Below are 19,265 nucleotides of genomic sequence, written 5' to 3' on the forward strand. Positions count from 1 at the left end.
TGACAGAATATAGAAGGCAGAAAATGTAGATGTTTAAAGACTAAAAATTTTTTTTTTTTTGGTGAAGTTAATATAATTTTAAAATTGCAATTGAGCTATTTTTTTTTTTTAATTTACATTAATATAAATAATGCATACTAGTGTGAAAGAATGGTTTGGGTTGGAAGGGACCTTTAAAGGTCCCTTCTCTGCAATGAGAAGGGACATCTTCAACTAGATCAGGTGCTCAGAGCATTGTCAAAAAAGACCTTGAGTATTTTCAGGGATGGGGCATCTACTATCTCTCTGGGCAATCTGTTCTAGTGTTTCACAACCCTCAACATAAAAAAGTTTCTTCCTTACATCTAGTCTGCATCTATCTTCTTCTAGTTTAAAACCATTACCCCATGGTAAGGGTTTTAATAGGACCACTACAGGTCCTATTAAAGAATCTGTCTGCACCTTTCTTACAAGATCCCTTCAAATATTGAAAGGCTTTAGTAAGTTCTCCCCAGAGCCTAATACACAATACATAGTCTAGACATTAAAGATTTTCATTCATTTATTAGAGAAAAAGTCAAATGGCATAAAGAAAAGCTCTATTTAAATATTTTATCAACAATTTAGATTAGATTTCTAATAAAAAAAAAACTTTTAAAAGAGTTTTATTTAGTTAAAAAGGTCTGTTTCCTATGAATGTGGTGATACTATATGTAACCCTGTAGATGTAATTCTGTATGATTAAAATTTAAATCAGAACACCCACTGTGTGTCAAAACATCTTTATCAGTTTCACATACAAGTGTCCATTCTTCTCAGAATCAGAGCAAGACTTAATAAGTTATTAACTAGCTTCAGACCTCTTTGCACAGGAAATAATTTTATTTTAGAAAAAAGAACCCTGCCTTGAAGTAAATGACAAGATTTTATATGATACACAATGTACTTAAAAAACCACCCACAAACACACAAACTCAATTGAAAACCAAGCCCCTTGTCTGCTGACAAGACAGTCAGCTGTCTTGTTGACAGTTCCCAACTATAATTGATTGACTTTTTTTGCCACTGAAAGCAAAATAAACCTAGTATTTCTGGTCAACTGACATCATCTGAAAGACTAAGTATTATATAATGAAATATATTCTATTATATATGTCTGATTAAAAACAAAAAGAAAGAAAAATAGTGTAATATGGTGGGAATATTAGGCAGAAACCAAATAGCAAAAAATATTACGGTTTTGCCTCTTCCATATGGCTTGTTAACATATTTTAAGACTTTAAATGCTCTTCATATTCAGAAAATATATTTATAGAATTAATAACTTTATGCTATTATTTTCCAAATGCATTTTCACATCCCTTTAACAATTGCACATACTAAAATTTGTTCTCATGTAAATCCCCCACTTAACCTAGGATCTCACTGATATCACCACATACATAAAGCAAAAAAAAAGAAAGAGAAAGTGAGACAACAGTTAGACAAGGCAATGGATATAGTATGTGATTTGAGTAGTGACAATGAAACCTTGAATTTTTACTCCATCTCAGTAAGACTACTGATCATTTGAAGTATATTGTGACTCTCTTGGGCTCTCCTGAGGGAACTGCATTGCTCCGAAAAACTAATATTAAATTTAACATTGTTTTATGCCTTGGTCTTTCACAAACTATATGAGTGCATTAATCCCTGTACCATAGCATCAATTTCTCTCTTTTACCCAATGAATTATTTTGACTAAGCAGAGTATCTACAGCATCTTAGACACTGAGAAACTATCATACTACCTAAAAAGTAAAAAGGAATAGGGAATCACAGAATCATAGAATAGTTTGGTTTGGAAGGGACCTTAAAAATCAACTTCATAGTCTCCAATGTTGGCTAAGGGTTGTGTTGGTTCTTTCCACAATTCTAGTAATTTCTCTGTCTAAAAGCTCACAGTCCTTACAGTCCTCTATCTTCTGTAGCCAAATCTATCCCCCTGACCTTTTCTGTCAAAACTAATAGACACATTCCTGTGATAAGACTCTATTTTCATGAATCTTTATTTTCAACTGAAAAGTACCTTGAACCTGAAACTTCCCAAATAATTAGTTTCCTCAACTACTTAATATTTATAAGATGTAATATCATGCTGATTCTCTCCTTCACTGTTCCATATTGACAAGAACTCACTAAGCTAAATATCCAAAGTAGATCAGCTTTTTTTCTGAGATACTGTGTTTACTCTCAAGATAAATTCATTTATTAAAAAAAAAAAATGTGAAAGAAAAGCATAAATTCATGTGTCCAAATTAGGTATTAACTTAAAAATGAGAAATAAATACCTGTACAACTTTCTGAGACTGTACATCAACAATAAGAACTCTGTCAAGTGTAGGCTGAGTTACATAAATGAACTTGTCTTTTACATTAACAGCTGTTGCCCATACACATCGCTGAACAGGATCTCTATCTGCTTTGGGACAAACTTCATCCTATAATTCAGCAGAAACAGGGAAAGTGTAAGAATTGAAACAGTCAACAATACAATAGAAAGGCAAATTACATGCTCTTTCTTCTTTTTTAACTGTAAAAAAAAAACTATAAAGACAATTTAAGGAAGGAAAAAGAATAGGCGACATTAGGACATAGACCAGTGTTAACCAAACTGGCTGTCATAAGCACGACACAACTCACAAGCACAAACATACACTAGCATTTCTGGATGTTTTCTAGACATTCAGGCAGTTAGCACCGTTGTTCAGAGAAAGAAACCGATTTGGAACAGTAATACATGTGGAAATAAAGTGAGCAAGCGCCAGGAGACCTTAAAACCAGAAAAACAGACTAGGGACAAAAAGTCACGTTACTGTGCAGTAGCTAGCAGCTCCCCCATCTGCAGCATCACAGTATCTTGCAAAGAAAAGCAGTTATAGACATGGCTTACATTTGCGTCTAAGCACACAGCAATAAGGCAGGTAAATACCAAATTGGGAAAATAGTAATGTATACATAGAGAGGAATAGGAGGAGGGGTGCTGCAAGTTGTCACATGCATAGAGACAAAGTAGCAGCAATTAAAAGAATCTGAAATATCATTTCAAACATCAAGAAGTTTGGCTACTTCTGCCATAAAATATTCTCAAGGCCTTTATCATGAGTGTTAAACAATGTAAATTAATTGGTTTCTTAGCATCATTCCTTCACCCTCTGTTTTTCCATTCCTGCAGAAGAATTAATTTTAAGAAAAAAAAAAAGCAAAATTCCCTTTGACTTCAGTGAATTTATACTTGAAAATATAACTATTGCACTCTCACTCAAAATAGCTATCTGTACTTTACATACTCACTACTCATATTTTTATATAAATATATTCCCAGTCATCCTAAGTATATTTATATTTATATCTGTCTATTTGTAAATATTTACTCCTAGTGAAAGCTTGCTTTTATCAAAATTAAGAGTTACTTGGTCAAATAAACTACCATATTTGGAAATTCCCTTTATGAAATAGTATGATTTTTTTTCTATAATGAACATCAAATTTATGTAAAAACAAAGACCTGAAAAATAGTCTGCTTGGAGAGATACAGCATGTGTCAAGCTTTTTTATATTACTGACCTATTTTTTTTTTTCCTCTCTTAATGTTTCTTCCTTTCACCACAGGGAGCAATTTCACCAGATTGTAAGTATTATCTCTTTTTAGCAGTTATCTGCTGCTTATTCCTAATTTAGAATACTCTGGTACATCATAACTGGTAGCTGTGAAAATAATTATGATATGTCAGCAGATGATGAATTCAATGTAGAATGAACAGCAAGAGTTAATGAGATCTTAAACAAGAATTTCGCTTTTAAGCATTAAACTCCTTTCAAAAAAAAGGAGAAAATAATGTGACAGCACTAAGCAATGCTTTTCAAGAAAATGATGCATTTCAACACTAACTTTTCTGTATCATCAACGTTCTTTGCCTGCTGTGCCTCCATGTTTGAAAAACTACATTCAATATTTATATGTCAAAATAATAAATAAATAAATTTTAATTTTTCAATGTTTTTCCCTCTCTCACAGAGGGGTTTTCTTTACAGGAGATTGAAATCCACTGCGTGCTCTGATGTGGTGTTTAATCCTCAACTAAGTGAAGGTCTTTCAAAAATTACATTGATAAGGAAATGTTACTAAACTCAGGTTTCATGGGATATTTCACAATCAGAAACTTCAGCAGAACTCAGAAATAAATAAAACCAGTAAGATATGTTTTACACTCCTAAAAAGCCATGCACTTTGAAGGGAAAAGCAGTTGAAAATCTGTTTTTTAAAGAATGATGGTCATGTGATAAATGGGACTTTCATTCTTAAATGTAGCTAAAAGCTTTTCATCACATGAAGTGCCAGCAAGTATTAATAAACAAGTATGTCTCTAGTAAGATGTGTAATCATCAGATCCATGATCATTTGACTTCTGTGCGATTATTACTTCAATTGGAAGGTTGCTTCACTGATCTCAAATTATTTTTTACATTTATTCTAAATATGCCTTATCTTAGTTCCATGTTTTATCTAAACTGATAAGTACTTTCAGACTGTTCTACGAAGTCCTCTTTCTTCCGCAGCAAAGCCCTTCTTCAAATAATGCATCAGAAAATTTTTATAATATACTGTGTCATTCCTTTCAGTCATGTCTCAAGGGCTCACTTTGTTTATACCAGTTTTTGGTGTTATGAATCCCAAAAGGACATAAGCAATATATTATTCAAAAATAACCAACTCCCGATGAAGGAATCTAGGTTTCTTTCACATGGCATCATATAGATTAGTGTAAATTATTACACAAATCATACCTCCCATTGTGGGAAGTATAGCAAAATAGGAAAATATCATAAAATAAGCACTTCTAAGTATATCAAGAGTTCAGCAACTTCCTGAAACATTTTCCTGAATCTGAGTCTAAAAAGACTGCCTAAAGTGTATTTCTAAATATTATTTCAAGGAAAAGCAGTATAAACATGTGCAGCTTATATATATATATAGATGCACGCATGCACACATGTATTTTAATTAGAAACTACAGTGTATTGTTCTTATTGTCTACATAATTCATAAAATTTGCTCCTCTTGTTCCACTTTAAATGCAGTGAGTAGAAAACACAACACTTTCAGAGCTAAAATAAAAAATATTAAGTAAAACCAAAACCACTACATATACAAATGCAGTTTACAAGTTCTATAATACTGTTTATGCTGTCATAAATTTCTATAATCCAATGCCAACCCTCACTTTGTGCCCAAACCTAAAAAATTAAAATAAGGGCAAGAAAGTGTTTCTCCAAAGTAACAGTGAAAATTATGCCTTAAAGTTCTCATGTTCAAAATAGTATTTTCCTAGCATGAATTGGTTTATGCAGTTGTTTCTCTAGTTATTCAAACCCACATTTATCTAGATGCCTCAGGAATAGCTTCAATCAATGGAACTGAAATTATGCATTTGAAAACTTCACATTAATCTGATTACACAATTTGGATTTCTTCTACATTATTTGACATTACAGGCATTAATTGTGAGGCTCCATATTAATTTCCCCAGTGGCTGGGTAATTGGATAAAATAATTTCTCCTTAAAATGTAAGCATAAACCCACCATTTTTCTTCTAATTAAAATGTAAGCAATCAGCAATTTAGATTTTTCTAATTTATTCTCTCTGAAAAAAAAGCTAACATCTGATAAAACATAAATTTCTTTAATAGTTGTTTTCCCCTACAATTTTTAATCAAAAACTGACTTGTCCTGTTACAAGTCAGCAGATGGAGGAAAATAAATCCTTAGAGAAAGCTCTTCAAGTTTGTCTGGGGCAAGAAATTCTCAAGAGAAAATATGTACTTGCAGATTTGTAAGTGCAAATTCCATGTTTATAAACTTACACTTCATGCAAGTGTTCTCAGTGTTAAGATTTGAGGCAAACTCTTTAAGTAGTATAATGAAATGTCTATCTATGCTATGCCTATCTAAGAGTAAGTTGGCATCAACAGGTTATAACAGTGCATGTATTTAGAAATGAACTCTATATTAACTTGTTATTTACTTGACATTTACTACATTTTCAAGTAAAAAAAAATAGACTGTGGAACTTTTCCACATATTCTTCTTTACCAACAAACAAAGGTTAATTTTGCATTTACTACACTTACTGCGCCCTTAAGAGTGTTAACCAAAGCACAAGAGCTCACTTCCTGTGGAAGCTGTAATGTAACCACATGGCAGAGCAACAGTTTTGAACTGAACTATTTTTCTCCAACCTCCAACACATATTCAACTTCAATCATGAGATAGCCTAAAATATATCCATTATGTGCTATTCTTGTAATGAAGAGGAAAATAGGGATAACGTTCAAACCAAAGTGATTTTTCCATTGGTGTCAACAAAGGCATATATTTCAACTGCTTCTTTCTCCACTCCCAGCCTCCTGAAATAATTATTCTAATTCGGATATATTGGGAAGGGAAAATAAAAACACTTTTGCACGAGAATTAGAATTTAAAGGCTTTGGATAATATTAATTTGCAGAAGATAAATAGAGGTTGCATGTTGGTGAGGAAAATGTCCCAAACACTTCAGTATGATGAGATATTTAACAGCTGAAAGACCCTATTTGGACCATGGTTAAGAATCCATTTGACATAAACAAATAAAGAGCTGTCAAAGCTGGTATAACTAAACAATAAACTATCATAAAACAGAAATAAGTTTATTTTTGTGTCCATGTGAATAGAACTTTCACTATCAGCCTAATAAATTCTAGTTTCATTTAATATTAATTTAGATGATTCAAATAATTCAGGAGATTCTGGGAAGGAGAGGAGGAAGCTCTATAATTTTCTGTGAACCATGATGATCCAGTAAAGCACCAAACCTTTTGATTCGCTTTAAACACAATGAAAGTGCTTTGCTGCATTGACACTCGGCTGCATAAGAGGCAATTAAATATTTAGATAAGAGTCCTCAAGTATATAGTTATTGAGAAACTGTATTTACATTTAGCAAAATTAGCATACTTAAATATGTACATGTAACTTCTGCAACATTTGCTCACAATACAATGCAATGGCATGTAGAGACGTCAGAGTTCATTCTTTTACAGGAGCTCAGCTAAAGGTAATTAATTTTGTTGACAGGCAAACAGGAAACCTGGTGTGGAACACTGCAGTATCACATGCAATATTCAGAGATCTTCTGTAGCACTTCTAGTACCTGAACTGCACTGTGGAATTTAAAACTATTCCTAGACTTCAGCAAATGTTTGGAATGAAACAGGTTTGCTGGGGTTTAACTTATCACCTGAATAGCTAATTCAGAAAAGTGTAAAGAAATGAGAAATGGGAGTGGTTTAAGCAAGCATGTATTTCCTTTAGGTATATGCCAAGAGATAAATGATGGAGATTTTATTAGCAATAGCTGCCATAAATGTGAAAGGCTAAGTAAAGCCACCTCAAAACATGCAGCATACCAACATCTCTGATTAGCAAAGTCATATGGCAAGATCAAAGAGAATTACTAACGAGCAATTTATGACACGAACTCTTACCACTAAATGATCACATGGTAAACTTGAAAAGTCTGATCCTGGAAAACTGTTTTTTTTGTTATTATTCTTATTTAGAGAAAACAGATCTCACAAAGACGCTTGAAGATATATTATATTCTTTAAAAAGACGTTTAAAGCTTCACAATGAGTTTTTTGAGAATATACTACTGCTGTCACAGTATTAGCAGTATATGCAGAGAATTTCTTTTAAACCTGTGTTTAATCCTTCTTCTAAGAGGAAAGTAATCATAAAGGTTTTTTTGCAAAATTTTATACTGAATTTTTTTTTTTTAATGCAGAGTAAACAATATCGTCACTATGAGTAGAAATACATAAAGATATATTTTCCAATTATTTCTTATTTCTCTTGCAGGAGTAAAGATTTATTAACTACTATGTGAGGGAACATGCTTTTAGTGTTCAGGGAAATAACAAGAAATATTGTTGAATTCGACGGGAAAAATGACATGAATGTAGGTACAAAGTTTAATTTCTGGCTATTTATTTACTACACCTACCCATAAACCAAAGATATTCAAAGAAGGACAAGTCTATATCTACTTTAAAATGAAAGTTATCAAACAGCCTACGTGCCTCATCTTTTTTTTTTTTTCCCTAGGATATAATTATTATACAAAAAGAAGTAAGTTTGACTTATCCATCCTGATTATTACCACATTTCAATAAAAATACCCTTAAAATCTAGGCTGCACTTTAGACCAATAAACTTTTACAGACTTCTTAAATTATCAGCTTTGAATTAAACAGCTATAAAAAAAACTTTTGGCTTATTTTTGGCCATGTCAACCTAATTTCACATAAGCAGTGCAAATCAAGGTATGATTAGCTGTTCAAAGCATAATTATTCACACTAAAATAAATCTTGCTGCTGAGTACAGCAGCCTTTGACATCAATAATGATAACTGAAGAGGCAAATTCCATTGAGACAGTTCTGCTATTATTTCACTGTGCTTTAGGCATTAGAGAAAAAACCCAAAGTGTACAGCTCATGGGTTGTTATGTATTTCAAGGTCACTCATTCAAATCCAAATGATGAGAAAAAATTATTATTTTTGATAGGTGATAGATCATATAAAACAAGTCTTAATGTAGTGATGCGAACCAAGTGTTCCTGTGAGAACATGCATCATGTCAGCTAGCAATTTGATTAGCAGTAAAGGAAAAGCATCAAAAGAATAAATGGAAGTGGAGGATACACTACTGTTTTGATGTATACTACACATGGAAACTACTCCATAAATGCACAGAATTTGGTGAAATCAGCTATAAATCTGTTAACAATAAAGTTACTAAAACTACTTATAGGAATTGTAAGTTTGAGTCAAAGCATCAATCATCTGTACTAACTTCAGTGGAGCTGTTAAGAGTATTTACCAGGATAGGGATTTGCCACATGATAGCTGGCAGTTTAATATAGACAAACATCCAGTGGAGAAAAAGAAACCATTAAAAATAATAACTTTAGATCCTACATTTAATAGACAGTCAATCCCTGATTCACAGAGATGCACTTAACTGGGGAGGAAGGGAGGAAGAAAAAACAACCACCAAACCAGAAACAAGGAATAGAGTTGTTAAAGGACTGGGAAAAGACAGCCAAAGAAAATAAAGGGTTTGAAAAGTACACAGGGAATATACAATCTAAAAGAGAGATTGAAAGTTTGGATTTGATCAAGGAAAAGGAAATTTTGAGTTCATAACCATAAACTACTTATTAATTGAGAAGATATGTTTGAATATATCAAGCAGAAAGAACCAAACTAACAATAATAAATTTTTATCTAAAGAAAACTATAATTGAGAAAACACTACAAATAGATTTAAAAAAAATGACTTGCCTGAAAACCGAGGAGTTTTTCACTAGGCTTTATATGTCTCTGAAATTCACATTCCACTGGTTGTATTACTTTGATGCCATCTTCATAAAAAACATAAAACATGTTCCCAATTCCCAGACCTTAGGAACAAAAACACATTGAAATGTATGAAATTAAAAAATGACAAAAAAAGAAAAACCTTGCCTTGAATTAAAAACCTCATCACATTTTTGGTATGAAACCAATTTGTTCATGCATACAGCGCTAATACAGATCATCCTATAGGATCTTTTGTTGTAAAACTAAAAAAAAAAAAGCTGTTACATTATTCAGAATTTTACATAGTCTTCTCCATTTGCAAGACACTATTTTTATGCATACAGATCTAGAAATATATAGTTTGACAGCTGCAGTAACAAAAATGATCTTGTGAAATCATCTACGCTGAAATCAAATTAATATAAATTCTCCAGCATTTTTATTTTTGTCTGAGGGGTGGGTTAGGGTTAGGGTTAGGGTTAGTGTTAAAGTAACTTATGGGTTAGTGTTAAAGTAATTTATGTATAACATTGAAAGAGAAGTTCTGAGTATTTATTATAAACCCTTACTTGAAATTTCTTTCAGTCAGAAAATATTCTCTAATGTATATTATCGGAATGCCATTGGTAGGGAGATAGTCATTCAAAGTTTGAAGGGCCACAAATGTTTATAGAACTATGCAGTACTTCTACAGCAATGTTGCTGACTGAGAGCATGATGTAAACTCTTTGTGTAGCATGAAGTCTCACAATACCTGAGGTCATGCTCTTGACCACAAAAAAGGACATTCTCCTTAATTTATCATAGAATTATAGAATACTTAGGGTTGGAAAGGATCTTAAGATTATTTAGTTCCAAGCCCCTGCCATTGGTGGGGACACCTCACACTAAACCGTGTCACCCAAGGCTCTGTCCAACCTGGCCTTGAACACCGCCAGGGATGGAGCATTCACAACTTCTTTGGGCAACCCATTTCAGTGCCCCACAACCCTCACAGTAAAGAACTTCCTTATAGCTATTCTAAACTTCCACTGTTTAAGTTCAAACCCGTTACCCCATGTCCTACCACTACAGTCCCTAATGAAGAGTCCCTCCGCAGCATCCTTATAGGCCTCAGTTGCTGGTTTCCTATGTAGATGCTATGATGATCGGTTCATATTTGTAAAATTCTATGAAGAAAATCATAATACTCATAAAATTACCACTATAACAAACTCTGACCACTAAATTGTTGGCTACAATGATAAAAACAAACAGATATTGTGGATACAGGTCCAAGGTGTCGCTTGACATTAAAAGCATTTGGCATAGGGACAAGGGAATAAAACCCAGGAAAAATAAATTTGAGTCTGAAATTGTACTTATCCTAAATTCTGAAGGAAAGCTCTCTACATTAATAGAGAACAATTCATAATATCCAATAAAATAATGAGAATATTAAGTGGGGGAGGGGGAAGTGTGTGTTTATATATAGGTGTATATGTACGCACATACATAAAAGTTCCCAGTCCCCAGTAGGAATCACAGAGGTAATACAGAGCTTTAAAACGTAGTAATATACATTGGGTTGTAGAGATCTGTAGCTGAGCAAGTGACCCCCAGGTGATAAAGACATTTGATAAACAGATTCCTAGAACTTTCTCCTCAGTTATCAATAATCCAAGGCAGGCTTTCCCATGCACAGGTATTCCTATGTAGTAACCCAGCCTAAACTTTTAAGGTTTTATTTCCAATGTCTGTATAACAATGTCCAACAAATCGTTCTTCAAAATCAGTGAGGGAGGCACAGTAAAAAATGTCCTTCCATTTCAATACTAGTTAAAGAAATCAGTTAATATAAGGAACCTTTACCTGCGGATCCAATGAAATAATCCCCCCTTCCAAGTTCTTTTTACCTCAAAACTCTTCCTTTGAGCATATATCTACAAATATCTCTACAAATATCTAATTTATACAAATATCTGATCACCTAGGCAAGACATTTCTTCACAACTACAGGAGCTACTCCTACAAAGACTTTTGACCTAATTTTGCAACCTTCTTTGCATGAAACCAAAACCAACACAGCTCATTTATGATACAATGCCAGAAGCAACAAAAATAAACACAGATATATTAGCCTCATTTACACTGAATCTATATTTAAAAATGGCTGATTTGAAAAAAAAAAAAAAAAGGTGGTGGTTTTGGCTTTCTTTTGAATATAGATTAATATATGGATATATTTATGTGTGTGTATTGTATTCTTATTGTAATAAAAAATTAACATACCTTCAAAATCCTTCCAGATTTTCTGACATTTACTCTTTTTATACTTACACAAGCAAGTAGTCTTTTGTGTATCTCATACAGAAATACGCACTGCAGGATCTAAAGTCAGTCTAGGATTTCACAAGCTGAACTGTCCTACTAATCACCCATCCCTCCCTTCCTATCTGTTAATACTAAAACAACAGAAGATGACAGAGTATGCATGATCCAGAGAAGTGACTGGTGATGCTTACTGGCATCTTCAGGGCATTGCTCGCTTGCAAATGAGTTTCAACACTGCAACCAGTAACGGTACTTGTTGGAAACACAAGGAATGGCCTTATGTTGTGATGAGAAATGCAAGAGAGATCAAGAAAATCTGCTCTAGAAGATGATACTGTCACTTCACATTCACAATCTCTATTATAAATTGCTTTCTGTTAAGTTTCACAATAGTCACAGAGAAATTTGAATGCCTTTACCATAAGCACTCTGGTAAGCTACTATCTTTAATTGGTCGTTATCAGAATTTAAGTGCTTTCTAGCTACTCAAGCAACACAGGACCTGACTTGAAAAGACAATCCCCTGAAAAATCAAGGTAGTGACAATCCTGTTTTCAGTTTTATCCAAGATAAAACATAAGATAAAACACAAGTGATACCTTCCCAATAATCGGTGAGAATACCATATATTTGAAACTTTAGTGTTAGAATCTTCTTGTGCATCAGTTTAATTGTTAACAGTTGAATTGTATGAAACTCTGAACATGCCATTTTTACTCTGAAAGGTCAATAGAGCAGGAGGATTACAGGTGAGCTCCACCATAATCAAGAAACTGATTGCTTATACCAGCTGAGCAACCAGTAAAATAAGAATATGAAAAATAAAACTAATTCATATTTGTAAACACACTAGAAAATGCCAAAGGTTGCTATGTAATTAGACAAGTGAAATTTCTGAATCTTTAATTGAAAATATACGTTTAAGAAATATGCAGAAATACCACTTGCAGCATGAATTCATAGCGAAGCCTGATTCACTTACAGTATTATCAATCTTCCAATGGAAATAATAGAAAAACCTTCCTATTCCTGAAATACATTATATTATTTTGTAAATTGCAATTTGAAATTAAGAATAGGCTACTGAGAGCAACAAAATGAGACCTTGTGACAACACTTCAATTATTTCTCTGCAATATGCTTTATGAAATTATCTCATATATTTGAAAGTAATGCCTGTCTTTGTCAGTTAAATATACTTTCCATGTTTTCTATGATTTTAACACCTGATACTGATTTTATTTATATTTATCTTTCAGTTGGTCACAAACCACAAACCTCCATTCCTCCTCCCAACACTTATTTAAACCCTTTTATATAACATTTATATAAACCCATCCTGAGTATAAGAAGAAAATACCTTTTCTCATTAAGCAACAACAGGTGCCTCAATTTTAATTATGATGTTTAAAGTTATAATTTTGTCAAATAAGAATGATTCAAACAAGATAAATCCCAACCGCATACAGGCTGATCGGCTGGAAGTTTTATCATGTCAGAAAAAAAAGAAAAATTAAAGATCGACATTTTAAATCTGAGCTTCTTGTGGTACTTCTTTGAGTATTTGTTTGGTTTTTTTAACAGTTTATTTCCTTTTCTCTCCCCAGAAGGAAAATGTTCACAAAGACATGAGCATTTAAAGGATCAATTTCCACTGCATTTTTTTTCTTTAAATCTTTTTAAATACCTGGAATGTTGCAAGGGGGAACATAATTACTGTAATGGCAGAGTATGAACAAAAAAACCCCTCCAGCACAGAGCACAGAAAAGGAACAATAGAGGAGCATTTCATCATAATTCAGAAATTACAAAAAAGCCATATGTATTAGTACCTTGCTCTCGCCACAATATGTTTGCAACTGCAGCATGTAAGAGAACAGAAAACACAAATGAACAAGAAAAAAAACCATGAATGATATCTCAATTCTAAAATAATTATGATGCATTACTGGAATAAACGTCACTACCACCTGCTACAGCCCCCCTGCCCAAGTTAACTCCATTAGCATTTATCAATACTGTGTTCATAATCCATTAAAAAATGGTGTTTGCATACACATTAATTATGCATACTAATTACAGTGATGTAATTTTCATAATATCCTTTAAGCACTGGACTTTGAAGAGATTTATTTCAGGACATAGTTATGACAGAAGCATGCAAAACTAAAATGTATCAAAGATAACACAGCCATGCTATCAAAGTTGTCATGCTGTATAATGGTTGACATTATCTTTGGAAGACCAGGATAGGAACTATAAGATGGCATGGTATCCACTAAGTGTTTAAGTTGGTTACTTCCATGAAAAAATAATTTGCATTTTGGCCATCTTGTTTACAATTGGACCTTTGAGATCAATGAAAACTAATTATTCTAATTTTATTCTTTCAGCCTGGAGAGAATAAAATAGCAAATATAATTTTGCAAATTTAAAATATTTAGAGCTCAGTATAAATTTTTTAAAACATCATCACTGAAAAATAAAGTCTTTGTAAAGTAATGATCTTAAGAAATAGAGAAAAAATTAAAGGAAAGGAGAACATGTCTGTCTCACATATAGACATAATGGAATTGTGATGTTCATTGGAAAAAAAAAAGTTGCAAAAGCTTTAAGAAAAAGTTTGAAAAAAGTAATGGAAGACACATTATTAAAAAATATGTTGGTACAGAAAAGTCCCTCAGCTGCTGACTGCTCAAGATTAGAAAAAAGAACAACTATCACTCCAGAACATCCTGGACAATGATTTTTCCCAAGCATCTTTTACCAGACACTGCTGAAGACATGACCAAGACGGGCTTTTTCCCTAAAGATGTGCAGCATTTATCTCATTCTTGAGTTCTGAAAGAATATACAGAACCCAAAATATGTAGAAGGGTCCTTGGAAAAAGCATCAACCCACCTTCCAACAAGCTCATGATCCAGATAACTCAGGATAACAGAGCTACTGGGCTTTTGTTTTGTTCTTTTTTTTTCTCTTCTCCTCTACTACTTTTTGTCCTGTGATTTTATTATCTTTTTTCCCCACAAATTTTCTCCATAGAGCTACCTCATTATATGACCTCAGACACAGTATTTAAACTGTGTCATTTGGTTATGCCAAGTTAAAATTAAGGTGATGCTTAGTTTTTACCTTCAGTGCTTTGAAGTGTACAAATGAGAGATCACCATGCACGTAAAAGTAATACTGTTGCAGTGAAGTGACTGTGAATGCCAGAAGAAAAATTCCCGTTTTCCAACACATAACATCAGCGCAGCTTTCAAACATGCTCAGTCTGTGCTTTATTATCTTAAAATGGCTTAATTCTCTGCACTATTATGTGTGCATTGTTTTCAAATATTATCTTTTTCTTTAATATTTGAACCATTAGGATCCAATAAACTGCTAAATGCCAAGATAAATGGAATGAGCCATCTTGCCACTTACTCAGACTGAGTAGTAAGCCCTTACATCAGAAAGGCAAATTTCTGCTGAACTACTGCTCCGGTCAAAATGGTACCAACATATTTTATTTCTCAAGCCTTTACACTTGCTTTTCTGATTTCAGGTTATTGCTTTCAGAAGAGACTAGTTTTGAAGGAAGTCTCCATTACTTTGGCTGAGTAAGTGTGTTCTCCAGACATCTGGCTGCTCTTAATGAAACTTCTTGGTGACTAAACTGCTAACACCAGTATGACTCTTAGATTTACATCCAGTGCTGACAGCACAAAATGGATTTGATTTACTGTATATTTCAGTGGCAGACATGAACAGAGTATTTAACATACCTCTTCTAAATAACATTTGGCTGCTTATTTTTAAACTATTTGATTTTTCTCCTGAACTAGACCTTTGACTGTAAGTTGCAATCATGAGACAGAATATTAATTTGATGTTTTATTGACAGCTATTATTTTTTAAATAAAGACCTAATCAGTAGATCACCAGTATTGCAATTACAGAAAGAATGGACTGAAAGTTTTCAGAGATCTTGAATTATTTAAGACAAAAAGAAAAAGGTGTTGATTTGTGTAAAAAGAATGCTTAAGAGACAACTATATCCTTATGACTTTAGAGCTACAGAAATTTTCACTGCAAGATGAAAACAACTGAAGTCTCATATAGAGATAGTATGACCAAAAGGAGAAGAAATTGTGATAATATAGTACTGCCCTTCCCATCAATTAAAGCACCTGCCTTGTGAGCACTATGCAGCCAAGTCATTCTATATAAAAGCTGACAACTTTGAAGATGGAATGCTAAGGTGCTAGTGTTTGTTGCCCTTTGCTGAAGTGTTAAATCAGTCATTTGTACCTTGACAGATAGAACAAAGAAATAACCCTGGGGTATGCCTCAGATGACCGGCTTCTGGGTGGAATTGGTGGCACCGATTACAACCTTTGGGCCTGGAAGTTCAGCCTATTTTCAATTCACCCCACTGTCTGTGCATCTACCCTGTACTTCATCCGTTTGTCTAGATTATCTTAGGCATTTCTAAGGACAAGATAAACAACATCCACTCCTCATCTCACCCTCCCTTGCCAGTCAGCTGATTGCAGAAGTATGACCAGATATTATTTCCCTGTCATTAATCTACACTGACTGCTCCTGAAAATCTTCTTGTCTTTCATGTTTTGGGGAATGGTTTCCAGGGTTATTTGCTCCATCTCCTTCCCAGAAATCAAGGTGAAGCTGATGGGCCTATTGTATCTTGGAATCTCCATGCCCTTCTTGAAGAGTAGCATCGGATTTCTTCCAGCTCTGCTTCCTCTGCCCCACTCAGCAGCAGGCCCCATATTCTCCCTAGCCTTTTTTTGCTGCTGATGTCTCTATGGAAGCCTAGTTTTTGCTGTTCATGTCCTTCACCAGAGTCAGCAGCAAAATTCAGAAGCTGAAACTTCTAACACTATCCCTGCGTGCCAAGACACTGGCTCTATATGCAGACGACAGTTCTGTTTGTCTGTGTCACCTTGTATAGTCTTTTTTCTGTAATAAAGCAAATTAATTTCCCCAGGGCAACTTGGAAGATTTTCTGTAAAAATATTTTTTTCTTCACATTGTGAGGAAAGGACTATGTAATATATGGCACTTGAGGTCCTGTAAATTTAGCCATAAAGTTCTACTTTCGATCAGATTTTTTCTAGGGTTGACATAGGAAGGAAAATAAGTAATTATAATTATTCAACTGTGCGGAACTACACAGCAAATTAGATGATTTAAGATGCTAAATACAGAACACATTAATGAAAAATCATATGTATGGCTCTGAGTTATGCTAAAAAAAGGGGGGGGGGGGGATAAAAAAAAGTGCTTTAAAAGCCCCACAGTTATTAATTTTAAAAGTTAACATAGTTCACCTGATGCCACATGAATGTGGGGTGGCCACCATCTGAAGGGACATAAGATTTATTTGCTGTCTCTATTCCTCTTTTTACTCTGTCTTATTAAAAGCTGTTTTATTACACCATTAATTCTTGGTCCTTTTATACTGACATCTAAAAAGAACCCTGTGCCATGCCTTTCCCCCCACCCACCCAGTACAGAAGAGGGGAGAATCCACATTTTCCTGAAAGAAGATTTCTTTCTTTTGTTTTTTTTTGTTTGTTTGTTTGTATTTTGTTTGTTTTCTTTTTTTAAGGACACTTACAGCTCCATAAAAATCACTCTTCATGGTACTTACATAGCTATTCTATTCTATGTTTCTGTGCTCAGACCCAGTCTTTGATTGTCAATAGTTAACATCACATGTGAAAGCCTACTCTTCACCTTTGTTATTCATTTTCTATGTTGGCTAAACAGTGGTACATTTTTCAGTAAATTCTGTCCTTAGCACCTCATGAAATTCTGCAGCAGACTGTAAAAGCAGCATTATCCCCTTTGGATGGAAACAACAACTGCAAAATTCCATGGTATTTCTGCTACTAAATGAATTCAAGGGTACTACAATGCTATTTTCTAAATAGAGTCTGTATCCTACTCCTCTTATCACATTGGTAATATATGTCATCAAGTTCACTTTTCTGTCTCAATAACAAATGTCAAAGTTTTCAGCTATGTCAGCTACAGTGATATTCTTCCCTACTTTTCTGTTTGCCAAACTTAAGTTTTCAAACATAACAGCTGGAAATAATGTGCATGTGTATATATATAAAAATATATTTCTGAGATTGACACTCACTGAGTTTGGAAATTAAATGTACTCTTCTGCTTCCTTTTGGTACTGTAATTAGATGTTCACATTATCAGTAATCAGCACACAATACTCCAAAGACACAGAGAAAAACGATCGGGGCAACAAGACTCAGAAAAAGAAACTTGTTCCTGAAGCACAATACTTCATTTTCTTCTAGGAACAGTTTTACCTCTTCTACGACATGCTTCACTGGCTATTATCCAAGAAAATGCTGAAGGAGCTTTTAAGATCTATTAACTACTTTTTTATTTTTATTTTTAAATTCAAAACTGTCATTCTTTTGGACCTATTTCATGTATGTGTGCTTAAATAACCTGAATTTTTCCTTTATAAAGGAAAACTAAATAAGGTGCTTTCATAAAATGTTATTTTGTTGCAGTGGTACTCAAACAAAGTTGTATCAATTAAACCCTCAACATAGGAAAAACTTTCCTAGCTTGCTGCACTAGGAGAACAATGAAGTTTAAAATGCCTTTAAGAAGAGGGAAAAAAAGCAGAAAGAAATCTTCTCTGCATTATATATTATTCCAATAAATAGGGGATGAAAAATCCACTGATATCTTCTGAATGCAAATAATGATTTTTCAGGAATACAGAACCACTGTTGTTAATTCCAGGTTTTGTCTCGTTGAAATACAAGCTTTGCATTTAAAATTCTTTAATATTTTATCTGAATTTCTATCAGCCTATAGCAGCTGATAACCAACAGTTTCATATCAGCTCATTGTGCTAGACTTTGCACCCTCTGACAGGAAACTGCTGCCCCTTTCCAAGCCTTTAATCTATAATGGCAAGAGGTAGATCTAATAGAAAATAGGGCAATGAGGAAGATGGAATAGGGTCATATGGCAAAGGTGTGGAATTCAACGTTATCATTCAGAATTGTCCCAACATAACCTGCTGCACTTTTAATTCCACAAAATAGTAATTTCAATATGTTTGAATGAATGATGTCTGCGCACTTCACTGATGTCCACCACCACTGTCAACTGTTCTGGTTAATCATATACACATCATAAAGAGAATGTATCTTTTTCTTCTCATATCTCTAATTTATAAACACATGCCCTTATCTATAACATTATTACTATTTGGTTGCTAAGCCATGCAAGTTTTTTATGATTATTTTTAAAAGAATAGTGCTAAAAGTAAAGATGAGGTTAAGGTGATTTGCTTTATGTCAATTTCCACTACTAAGCAGAATGAATACATTTATGCATATATTTGGTTTTAATTTTATTCTAATTTTAGAATAAATTCAGGTTAGTTGGGTCAATATATAAATATATGTAAACTTTTACTTGTGAAGCAAACTTTTTTTTTTTCAAAGTTATTGATTTTTTTAACTATTTTAA

General features: G+C 33.5%; 1 protein-coding gene across 5 annotated transcripts in view; it reads right to left on the reverse strand.

Moving 5' to 3' along the window:
* FSTL5 (follistatin like 5) overlaps nucleotides 1-19,265 on the reverse strand; it is a 318,360-nt gene that overhangs the window by 38,722 nt on the left and 260,373 nt on the right. For 3 of the 5 annotated variants that reach the window (XM_057419057.1, XM_057419058.1, XM_057419056.1), the window contains exons 11-13: nucleotides 13,570-13,596; nucleotides 9,407-9,525; nucleotides 2,310-2,459 (exon numbers count right to left, since the gene is read on the reverse strand). In XM_057419057.1, the coding sequence (XP_057275040.1) occupies nucleotides 2,310-2,459; nucleotides 9,407-9,525; nucleotides 13,570-13,596 (296 nt within the window). The remainder of the gene's footprint in view (nucleotides 1-2,309; nucleotides 2,460-9,406; nucleotides 9,526-13,569; nucleotides 13,597-19,265) is intronic. The other 2 variants (XM_057419061.1, XM_057419060.1) reach the window with 1 other exon arrangement.

The sequence above is a fragment of the Pezoporus wallicus genome, unplaced genomic scaffold (assembly GCF_028554395.1).
Source record: "Pezoporus wallicus isolate ANWC-B61680 ecotype Strahan unplaced genomic scaffold, APGP_CSIRO_Pwel_v1 contig_2384, whole genome shotgun sequence".
Lineage (NCBI taxonomy): Eukaryota > Metazoa > Chordata > Aves > Psittaciformes > Psittacidae > Pezoporus > Pezoporus wallicus.